Here is an 11,952-nt window from a genome sequence, read left to right on the forward strand (position 1 = left end):
CTTGAAGATCCTCTGTGCGCGCTGTTGTCGGCGCGTCGGCGCGTTGCCTGGTCACTCACCTTCACCACGCCAGTGACCTCAAATCCACGCTCCTTCCGCAAACAGGACTTCCAGGCCCTTCTAACCAGCACGTCATCGCCACCCATTACTCAGCTCCGGCGCCGGATCAACCGCCCCGCCGCGCGCCCACACTGCCTATATAATCTCGCCCGCCCGCTCCTCCCACTTCTTCTCTTTTTCCTTACCTTGAACTCAAAACCGCAATCGTCGCTCTTGTTCGCATAGACGACTTCGTTGCGGTTTTACTCCTCGCTCTCTCGCGCTGACGTGAGAGAGTGAGGTGGTTCAAGGTCATACCGCTACGGCGGTCGCTTGGCCTTAGGGACAAGCTTTGTACCACATGGTTTTTCGGTGTGGTGTCCAAGGAACACACTTTCTTTGGCCACCTACAACCACATTCTTCCGGATGTCGCTTCGCTCCAAGGAGAAGCTTCTACCGATACGGCAGCTCATTACTTCGCACACTCGGAGTAATAAGCGATGATACCAAGGGTTGGATGATTGACAAGACATGGATTCACGCATCTTGGCTGATCTGTCCCACACACTTGGGAACGGTAGCCAGTCGTGACGACATGTACTTGAAGGGGTATGGGTGTCGCTTCGCTCCAGGGACAAGTTCTTTGGATCTTTCAGCTCATACCATTGCACACTCGGGGCGTACGCAAAAGCTGCTACGGCAGTGCTACGCCGGTTTGCGTGGTTTGACTGAGACAAGGCCTACGGGTCTTGGCTGACAATTCCACACACTTGGGAGCGTCAGCGTTTCATCGGGCGGAGCTACTGCTACGGCAGTCACAAGAAGCTGAGAAGCTGCGAGAAGGTGTCTTCTCGCAGGATATTGTTGGTCCCTTGCTGAGGGTGGGAGTGAGGGACTTGTGATATGGGTTGGATGGAGTTTGGGGTGGGCGGGACGGGGTTTTGAGATGGATGGAGATGGAGGGTTGGAGAAGGGGAGGGAGTTGTGGTATCGGTGTAGATAGTAGATAGAGTAGAAGAATGTCCATTCTTCTACACAACGCTGTTCTTTCGTGAGTCCTCACTGAAAACCCCCAACTTGAACTGAACTTGTTCGCTGAATGATTCTTCGCGCAGTACTTGGATTGGTACAAGATATCGCCCACTTCGTGTCGTGCGATCAGAAGACGAAGTAGGCGGCTCACACATGGTCTCGCGAAAAGTTCCAAGGGGATTGTGTTTGCTACATGCGTTCCAACGCAGTGAAGGTTCTTAAGCTGCAAGTAAGAAGAGAATACGCGCAGAGAACTTGAATCACGTACGAACACAGTATTAAACCTTTGACGAATCCCAATACAAGGGGACATAACATAGCGCGATCTGATGGATGTTGTCGCTTCTAACCAGCATTACTACTCCGACGTCCGATCTAGTGACGCGAGATTCGCTTTCTTGATATTCTTTGATTACCACATCGTGGGAGCAAAGTCATGAAAGCGCGTAGTATTGAGTGGTCTTCCCATACTTGCAATGCTTGTAGTCGGCGCACGAAGTCGACAGTGCCATGCACGCCCCTTTATGCACCAGACTTAACGACCAGCACATCTATCCGCTTCCTTCTCCGACTCCTTCCACACAGCAGTCATACATGCTCTAGTGTTCCATCATTTCCCCGCTGCTTCTTGACATCTTCCTCTCGCTTCGCCTTCTTGGCATCCACCGAATTCCAAAAAGTCCAAAAATACAACACCATCACCCTCAACCGCCAAAAAAGTCCTCGACACATCATGCAATGCGCAGGAGAACGTAAGCCCGACGTGGGGGTCGAACCCACAACCTTGAGATGAACCAATCGAGTCTAGTTAGGACGTGAAAGCTAAGAGTCTCACGCTCTACCGATTGAGCTAGCCGGGCTGATATATTGGCTTCGGGAAAATTAAGGTGTACTCAATGACTGTTGTGAGGGTTGGATTGAAGCACTGCAAGCTCAAGAAGCGTGTAGCACACGGTGTGAGGTGTTCAAGTTGGGCGTGGTAAAGGTAGGTTGAAGTTTTTTTTTTTCGGCGGATATACGGCTACACTCAAGGAAGGTATTCCAGCATGGAGCAACCACCATGTTAATATGCGAACCATATGGCATGTACACATGGCAATGCTACGAATGACCAAGACGCGCGAACAGAAAGCAGAGGTAGTAATACCTACACCCCACTTACACACCTTCCACACCTAGCCTCAGGAACAGATACACAATCTATCACAACACACGCCACCTTCGCTATCGCTGTCTTACCCCTGCGTGTAACAAAAAGACACATGCACACTGTCAAAAAATACAATACCTCAACAGTTCACAGCTGGCCGTCAGCACTACACCCAAACCCTACGCACCACCCAAGCGAACACTCCAATACTCAATTCGCGACACCGACAGGACCCACATCGGCGGTCATGCACGTACCCGCAGAGCCTCAACACCTTCCTCCGACCCCCGATTACAGCCGCCTCCATATCCAATAACCAGTAGTGCCAATTTCCATCGTCTCACCTATCATTCGTTCGGAGTCGGGACGGCAAGCTTGCACACCAGCTATCGTTCGATAGCGTGCTATCGCACCAGACCCCGAAAGCAAAGACTTTGCTGTATCCACAGTCCAGCCACTTCGGAGTCGAGATGAGACAGCGATGGCAACGGTGGTTCGCGATGGGCTTAGGTTACAAGCTTCCATATTCCCGGCCGGTGAACTAGCGGCGCGGAGGTCATGCGTGTTGGTGGTTGTATGCAGTCTGCGTTATGCGAGGGTGATGCTTCTTCTCGAAGCGGCGCTAATGCAGAGTCTAGAAGGGCATGAGAGTACATGCCACATGCGATTCACCGCGCGATTATTCTCGGGAGGATTGGGATAGGCTGGGAACTTGTGCGTAGTTGCCGTTGTTTTTCGATACGCCGAACACGTTGTCTAAGCGTAGGCAGGCGTAAGCCGGAGGCAGAGCATCGGAGGTTAGCTGGCATCGGTGGTTTGTAGGGCTCTGGTTCTACTCGCTTGGGACTGGGAAACCGATGCCGAGCCTCCGAGGGTAGACTATCATTGTCTTACCATGCCGGATGCAGTAGCCCACTAGCATCCATCGCAGTCTAAACGGAGAAAAGATAAACTAGACTCGTTGCGAGTAAGTTGATACCGGTGTAACGTTGCCCCTCAAACCACCGCTTGCGTGGCGGTGAAAAATGGCTGTGGCTCAGATACTCGAGAGGCTCGAGCCGAGCATTCACCGTTGTGGGTCGCGGCGCTGTCAGCTGCGGACATGGAACATGGCATTTCAACTCCATGCCATATCCACATGTACAGAAATAACCGAGAAGTTCTGGACTCGCGGGAACTACTCGTTGTGCGCTTTACAGTGGACCTTTTTGTCGGAAATGTACGGGTGAGATTGAGAATTGTTCTCGTCCGCGCATCTGCAACCCTCAACTGCGGAGTACAGCCAGACATGTGACAGCAAAAGACAACGGGAACTATGCGAGGATTTACGCCCCCCAGGTGGAGATAATGATCCTTGTAGAGCGAGTAGAAACCGAGATTTTGCATGCGAGCTTTACTTTGATGGGGAAGGATCATGACAATGTGACTTGCAAAACCAACTAAAGAAAAGAAAAAACTCCTCTTCATTCGATTCGTGCAGATATCACGTCCGATGTAACAGTGCTTTGGGTAGCAATGCAGGTACGTACCTGCCATTTTGATTCCGTTGAAACAATAACCCTGGCTGCGCTCGTGAACTTGCGTTGCTTGCGTGTCGGTGGAGCTCGGCAAGCACCGCACACATGCGCGCCCGCGCAGGTTTGGCACGTGAAACTCGGTTCATGCATGCATGCGTTCGCAAGTCAGCGTCCGTCGGATTTACCGACATGATTGTGCTGCAGCGTCGACAGCTGCGCATGAGTGACGCTGTTCATGAGGAAATGGATACGATTGTGTGATTTGTGCATACTCCATCCCCAATGCGAGCACAATGACGCATGAATCAGCTCAATCGATACATTGAACACCCTGCACGCATGCGCGTCAACGCGTCGCCAGCCTCGCGAGTGCCGAATATGGAACACTCGTCTCTAATGGCCACCGGAAGGATAAAAAAGCTTGTTGTGCGGCGATGCCAAATAGCTCTAGACGCAAACGATGTAATATTCTCTGGGGCTTCTAGAAAATCTTCGCTTGTGTGTGACGATGGCAGAAGGCGAAAAGGGCTGAGATCCGCTGGCAGCCAATCGATCCGGTGGAGCGGAGGGGCTGTTGGCGCTGGCGATAACGACTCCACACCACTTGCGGGCACCAGAGGTCTTGTTGAGAGAAACATCGATATTGGTGGTGAGGCCTAGCCATGCCAATCAGCAAACTACCATCGCTATTTCGTCAGCGCGATCTTGTTGGATTTGTTGTGTGACGTATGAGCAGCTCTGTTGAAGCAAGCCAACAATCCTGCCGCAACATGTCTTGTGTTGGGGAGCTGAACAACCCTGAGGCTGACAAAGACATATCTTTCGCGCTGTAATTTACCAGTGTTCTGCATTTAGCCTGCCTGGGGGAGAGGTTTGACCCGGTTTACCCAATCCAGCCAGTCCATGATCGACGTCTTGGGCCTTGGTACCTGCATTGGATCCGGTGTGTACGTCATGGATCCCAAACTCCATGACGAAGCTCGAGCGGGTTCACCCCAGAAAAGAGATATGCTTTCTACCCCATGATGTGTTGCGACCCATTGTCTCCAGATTGTAACAGATTCGTGACCAGGATCTCGCGGCTTCTGGCAAGTGAGGCGCATTGATGACAGCATATTTGATGCAGCGAACAACCATGAAAGCAACTGATGCGAAAAGGGTCTTCGCGTCGAGGGTCGCAGTTATGGGGCGTGTGGAGTGGTACCCTTGACACGTATGGATTTGAGCAACCTGCGACGTCCGGGGTTGCCAGTCTGGGGAAGTGTAACCACCAGTTCCACAGTTTCAACAGCACACCTGACATCTCAAAACCTTCGCTCCAAACTCTGTTTGTCAGTCGTGAATCAGTGCTTGGGCGGGAATTGCCTGTTCTGTTTAGCTAACCGCTCGACTTGAGTCCTTGCGGGGTAAGCGGCGTTCGTGGGGAAGCTAAGCAACGTTCCGCGATATAATCGGCACGAGATAGCAAGAACGCGGATTGGTGGACAATCGCGCCATGGAGCGGTGTTCTCGCCGACTATTACTGTCTGATTTTCAGGGTACTTCGGTCCATCTTCGTTGTTTTGACACGTGCGGGGCCGGGTCTGCAGACCAGGGAGATCATGAGGTAAGGCAGTAAGGCATGATGCGCAAAATGAGTTCTGGAAAGTGCTTCATCCGAGCTGTATTGCGCCGAACGTCTGAGTATCCGAAGATACCCGAGACGGCCTCTGTCGATAGTGTGCTGACTTCTGGTAGTAGGCTCGTCCTTGCTCCGCAGCATAGTGAGTCACCAAATTCTTGATAATGTCTGTAAGCTGATGGGTGAGCAAAGCGGTGCCGCACGCAGCTTATTGCTGAGGCGCACGCTACGCAAGGATGCGTCGCGTGGGAAGAGCTGAAGCAGCAAGCGCATGCCTGCGACGACGGCGGGGAAGACGTGCCCGCTGCAAGATCAGGAGACAGCTGACCACGACGAACTCCCGAACCTTCTGGCAGACTTCCAGCCCTGCAGGGACGTGTAATGAAACAGCAGACAAAAGAAATGAGATGTAACAAATACTGGGCAGCGTTATGCTGTTTCCGGGAGCGCCATCCGATACTACGTAAATCTGGGGTCTGGGGATAGTCTCCAAGGTTTGGTTCTACCGGTAGCGTACCATGGTCTTCACTCGTCGTTCGATCGAATCGTAGATTTAACGCACAGCACCGGTTCAATGGGTGCCGTTCCTGAGAAACGGTTTGCATCATGCTTGCCTCAAGTATCAAGATCGCCGTGTTATTGTTTGGTTCGTGATAACCGTTGCGTATGATCATCTTGCTTTTCGTGGTGGTTGGCCATCGCGACTTACCTTCTTTAGCAAATGTCCGGGGTGCTCTCGATATCGTCATGGCTGCGTGCATCGAAGCTTGTCGCAACAGGTCTCTGCGCGGCATGAGGACCGTCCATCTTCACGGGCAGTGCTAGGAGCAGCACGGTGTCCATGTGCTCGTATCTTCAGAAGCCTCGGTGTTGTCGAAGAGTGGCCGGGGGTTGTTCCGCTTGTCCAGCGCAATGGCTCCCCCGCCTCTTGGACTTCAAGTCGGTTGAGCTTCGATAGCGCAGTCATGCAAATGCCTCGGCTTGCTGTGTCAATAGCTGGAGGCTAGAGCATGCATCAGCACGGCGAAAACCGAAAGATCGCTGTTGTCGTTTGCATTCATAACGTTAGAGAAATCAGGGCGACAAAAGAGGCTGGTGAGCAATGACGTACATCTGTGAATGCGATGGACATGTGGGTGATTTAAGGCTGCATACTACCGTGGCGCCTCTATGGAGTGGAGCAGGTGTCCATCTACCGAGACTTCGGAAAAAAGATGGTGCATGCCTGATCTCGATCTTTGCAGGTCTGCCCTGGCATCATGAGACTGATCGTGATCAACCTGATGCGCCCGTTAATCGCAGACACGATCGAGAGATCGCGATCATTCGGGAATGTAAATATCCTGATTGTCGTCAAACGGCCCTTTCATATCGCGATGGTGTTGACTGAAACATGCCAGCGAAGCCTGGGGTAATTGACGCTAGGCTAGGGCAATGTCCCGGAGTCAGAGCCACTGCCGAAGATCTTACCGACTAAGAGCCAACTATCGTGAAGGTCAATAGACGGTATGAGCGCGCTTGGGCGATGCGCTGGCAAGACTTGAGGTTTGAGCGGGGATGGCTGGCGTTCAAACGTGTTGGAGACAGGTGATGCATCTGTAAACAGTCAAAGCGCAAGTGTTCCTGTGTCTGCTCCTACTATTTCGAGTTAGTGATATGACGGTTGAACTGATAAAAAGTAGATTGTGGGGTGCCGTTTGCACCGCGTGCCTGATGTAAAGAATACCACCGGATGAAGCATGATGGTGTACCGCTAGGCTGATGTGTAGGCAGAGGGTCGGGGTACGGCTGAAGACTAGGGGCGAGAATCGACAGGAAGCAAAGAGAATGTCACTACAACGACAGAGACACCTCATACAAGAAAAAACCTGAACAGGTCTGCAGACTACGTTGACCCAAAACCTTGCAAAGTAGGTGACCCAACGTCAACGTAGGCTGCAGGCTGTTCAGTATTTCCCTAGGTTGGCGTGGAGAAGTCGTAGTGCCTTGGTTCTGGTGTTGCTACTCCCATGTGCCCTGCTGGACTATGGGCAGTGCCAATGGCTGCATTCAAGGCCAATAAGCCATTGGTATGACCGAATCCTCTCGTACATTAGGTGCGCAAGCCGAGTATTGTGATTAAAGTATGTGTAATGCGGGAAGTATTGACGGAACAATGGCGCTGCGTGTGGGACTCTACATCCAGGCAATGGGAAAGACTTCCGCGGCCACGACCTCAAGCACGACATTTTGACGGCGCTCTCGCCGACCTGATCAGCGGAGAATGGCGTCCTGCACAGCGGCAATTGATTGTCTCTGCGTCGCTTCAGCGACACCAGCATCCCGAGATCCGTTCGACGCGTAGGCAGACGCAGACATCAGATCTGCACGCAGCGGCATTGGCGAGAAGGGACGTCACCAAAGTGTAACGATAGGTGTTCATGTGACGGGACCCCCACGGGGGCAGCAAATGAGACTGCGGAGACAGGAGGCCTGGAGTGATACTGAACCGAAGCCGCCAACGGAAGCGATAATCACAGTCACAGGACGAGGGATGTAAGCGGTTGAGCCAGATATTGCCAGGGAGCCCTTTGGCGTGGCGGAGTTCCTCGTACATGAGGCTGAAGCATCTCCAAGTTGACTCGTCAAGGCTGGCTTCAGATGACCACTCGCAGGCGCTAACATGCCAACGCATCGACCTCCAGACCGACTTGGTCGCGGGGTAGCGCTGCGGGTGCCTGATAGAGCGTCGCCTTCCGCCGTTTTCAGGGATGAATGTTGTTTTTAGCATCCGGATGATCAGAGGACTTTGAAATCAGTGGTAATAGTGAGCGTCAACAATGCAAGCTGCTGGAGCGACCGGGGCCGCGTTGCGCTGCGCTGATTGAGCCCGCGCAATCCGGTGGTGATGATTGCTGAGCGACGACCGAGGGACGATTGGCGAGGCCGCTTCCCGGAGTCATCTGGCAAGGCTTGCATGGTGGTTGAGTGATGCTGATGCAACGCATATTGAGCAGCGAGGGGCGAGGGCGACGACGCCTGGAGCAGGAGCAAAACGGCGCGCGGGGAAGTGCGGTAACTTTCAGCTAGCATGACGTAGTGGCGTCGCTCACTATTGTCAGTGTCAGTGTCTGCGAAAAGCCTCGCCGCCCGACTCGTGCCTTGCCCTGCTGAAACCGCGAGCGTCGAGATTGCGTTGCGCGGGGGCAGCTGTTGGTGTTGAGTTCGCAGCTCGAGTCATAAGGCTGAGCGGCGTCTGCAGCCGTCGAGTCTCGCCCGCGATCCCACGACGCACGACGGAGGGTGGGTGTGCTCGCCACGATGCACGCACGATGCACGTTGCCTGCGCCCTGGCCTATATGGCGCAAGGGTAGGCCCTCACGGGGCAGCGCCCTCGAGTACCGCATGCCCTTGGTGATCTCCTGTGATGAGCAGCGGCGCAGCAACATGTCAGGCACACAGAGTTCGTGACGGTGAACAGGAAGCCGGGCCGAAGCAAGGGCGGCGCGGCTCAGTCCAATTTGACTTTGGGCTGTGACGAGCGACGAGCAATGTCGCGGCTATTGCAGATCCAAGTTTCGCCATATCATCAATAAACAATGACCAGGCTGATCGCCATCGTGACACAGACAGCGTGCCCTCTAGGCGCGGCAGATGTAACGGGGGGAATCAGTGTGGTGGTGGTGCGATCCGGCACTGCATGAAGCCTACAGCAAAGCGTGCATAAGCGCTTCTTAGGCAGCTAGCTTGGAGTGGTTCAGAAGAGCGGTAAAGGAACCTGCCAAACAAGTGGCTCTTTACAATCGAACATGCGTCTTGTTGGGACCTCGAACCCCGGAACAGGTGACAGCTAAAGAGTCAATGAGGCTTCGAGGTACATCGGCCTAGTGCATGGCCTTGCCGCCACAGTCACTGTAGGCATCATGTAGGAGTGTGAGATAGTGAAGAATCCGCTTTTTATCATTAGGTATCTAGGCAAACACCTGCTATTTCCAAGCTAGGTGTTGCTGTGGTTCAACAGCTCCGTGGAGCCGTCCCATGCCGGGGTATAATGGGTCGGGCAAAGAGTTCGATACAAGTACAGTGCAGGTGATAGTACAGACCAAATAGGCGTGAGCCGTAACCCGTCTTCAGACCAAGAAGCACCCATTGTCCGATATAACTGCATGAAAGAAATTCGTAGCCTCATTGGGCATAACCGATGCCCTGGGGGTATCAGAAGATTTTGGGAGGATCATAACCCATTATCGCCTGACCAGTGCTCTGGAAAATTGTGGCCGCTAAAGTGTGGAAAACAAAACGCCGTGGTTCAATGCCAAACCATAGATGCCGCTAGAAGTGCAAATGTGAAGAAATGATGATGAAGTGCTACCATCCAGAGCGGTGGTACTCCTGGGCGTCGCCGCCGTCGAAGAATTGGTTGTATGAGCTGTCGGGCTTGTTGTCGTCCCGGAAGGTGGTGGATCTAATTTGAGCTTGTTGCTCGTTGGTGTTGAGGCCTTTTACGTCCCCGGTGGTCATAGCCCGGCGTAGGGCTGGAAGGTTGACTGCGCTCTGAGCGCGCTTTGCTACAGCGTTGGTTGTAGCGTTCTTTTGCTGCCTCTCCCACAGCAGGTTTTGACGAAGCGATCCAGTGAGTTCACTACAGAAAAGTTAGTATATGTTGCATGTGTAGTTTGTAAAGAGCAAAAATACCTTGTAAGCATGTTGCGTCTACACGTCTTTGGGGACATGGCGGGTGGGTGAACGTTGGAGGTGGTCATGATGATGGGCTTTGGGCGGGAAGCCGGCTCGCGCATCATCAGACCCTTGTCCTCGTGGGGAGAGCTGCCGGTCGATGGACCGTTGGGTGCGTTGGTGCGGGAGCGTCGGATAGCAGGCGATGATCGCGATGCTTCGTTCTGTAGTGCTGATGCGCGGTCACCTTGGTGGAGCGCGGTGGTGAGTAGGGAACGGCGGGAGGTGAGGTTGGGCTTTGAGTCGACGCGCGAGAACAGAGGACGGTGCTCAGCAACGCTGGGGGGACCGCTCTCCTCGTTGTCGTCGTCTTCCCACTCGTCTTCGTCGGAGTCCTCGTCCTCGATGGCGCTCTCGTCGACGTCGTCCTCGCTGTCAGTCTCAATGGCAGCCTCGCTGCTCTCGGAGACGTCGTGGAAGGTGCGGGTGCTGACCTCGTTCTTGAAGGAGGTCGTCTTGCGCATGGGAGCGGCGTTGCGCAGCTGCTGTGAGAGGGAGCTGCGCTGGAGAGAGTAGGCCTCGAAGGAGCTGCCGTTCTCCTCTTCCGAGGAGCCACCGAGAGTGAACATGGGCTGCTTCTTCTTGCTCAAGTCGGCCTTGGCAGGCAGCGGCTTGGTGACAAAGCTGGAGGTCTTCTTGAGGATGGGGGTGGGGTTCAGGTTGGTGGTGGACCGTACCGAGGTGGAGATGTGGCCAGGCTCGAAGCCGCGAACGACGCTGTGCTCGCTCACGTCGGTGGAGGTGCTCGCTTCGGAGCTGACGGCGGGGCTCATGATGTCGCTGTTCACCGTGGTGGCTACAGTCGAGGTAGAGGCTTCGGGGATGGGGCGTGCGGTGATGGGGGGCGAGGTGTTGTGTTGGGCGGGCTTCTGCTCGGGTACAGGCGGGGCAAGCTGTGCGGGCAGAGGTGAGAGCGGCTCAATGAACTTCTTCTCTTGGATCGAGTTGACGACCTTCTCGAGACCGATGGGCGTCATGTGCTTGCCGCGGGCCTGGCTGGTGGCAGAGTCGTGGCGGCGCAGGTCGGGGCGGTCGGCCGAGAGATCGGAGCGGGAAGTGGTGATGATGGCGCTTTCCACATTGGAGTCGTCGGAGGCGACGCTGGTAGACAGCGCGGGCATGTCCGCGGCGCTAGCCGACAACTGGCGCTGGAAGGTCCACTGGGGAGCAGCCACGGGGTCTGGCTGGCAGCAGAAGGTCTCGCGGGACCACAACCGCCAGGCCATGTTCTCGTAGCGTTTGCCGTCTTCCATGGCAGGAGAGCATCGTGCAAATACTGGAGGGTGTGTTAGTCGCTGTTGTGCGCTTCACATGCTATCATGGCGATGTATCATGTGTCTATCGGCATGCATGTCACTCACCAGACCAGAGGCCGAACAGGTTCTCGGTGCTGCGGGTTTCGATGGTGCGCATGGAGCTGTGCTCGACACGCACTATGGGCCGTTCGGCGCGGAGAGGCATCGTAGGCGTTGTGTTGGGGTTGAGGGGGAGTTCGTCAACGGTGGTTCCGCTTGCGTCAGTGACGATGAGGTTCCGGGTGCGTCAATGGAGTTGCCGAGCAGAGGGAGTTGCCGGCGATGCTACAGCGCTGACAGATACATGGATAGACGGTGGTGAGTGAATGGGTGTATATGTGGGGAGGTCCAAGAGAGCGTAGTGGGTGAATGGGAGCAGGCGTGTAATGCTATGGGCGAGGTATGTAGAGAGGGCATGCAAGTGGGAGTGGATCTTGTATGTATAAGCCCAAGTACTGGTGTGCGTGCAAGGTCCACTAAGAAGGTGCAGGGGGGCAGCGACGACCTACGACCTGGGCCGACATGGAAGGCGCGATGGGCACCCACACTAACAGGCAACCCCTGCACTGCGCTCCTTCCCC

General features: G+C 54.4%; 1 protein-coding gene and 1 non-coding gene across 2 annotated transcripts; both read right to left on the reverse strand.

The window, feature by feature from the left end:
* Positions 1-1,827: 1,827 nt before the first annotated feature.
* On the reverse strand, positions 1,828-1,932 carry J4E88_009979. Its single transcript has one exon. It is a non-coding gene; the product is annotated as a tRNA-Lys (tRNA).
* Positions 1,933-9,707: 7,775 nt separating this feature from the next.
* J4E88_009980 (uncharacterized protein) lies at positions 9,708-11,537 on the reverse strand (the record flags this gene model as incomplete). The annotated part of the gene is made up of 3 exons (XM_049403577.1): positions 9,708-9,981; positions 10,035-11,352; positions 11,438-11,537. The coding sequence occupies 3 exons, from the start codon at positions 11,535-11,537 to the stop codon at positions 9,708-9,710; spliced, it is 1,692 nt and encodes a 563-aa protein (XP_049250739.1).
* Between the last annotated feature and the right edge of the window lie 415 nt (positions 11,538-11,952).

The sequence above is a fragment of the Alternaria novae-zelandiae genome, assembly GCF_023758075.1.
Source record: "Alternaria novae-zelandiae strain BMP 2774 chromosome Unknown scaffold_27, whole genome shotgun sequence".
Lineage (NCBI taxonomy): Eukaryota > Fungi > Ascomycota > Dothideomycetes > Pleosporales > Pleosporaceae > Alternaria > Alternaria novae-zelandiae.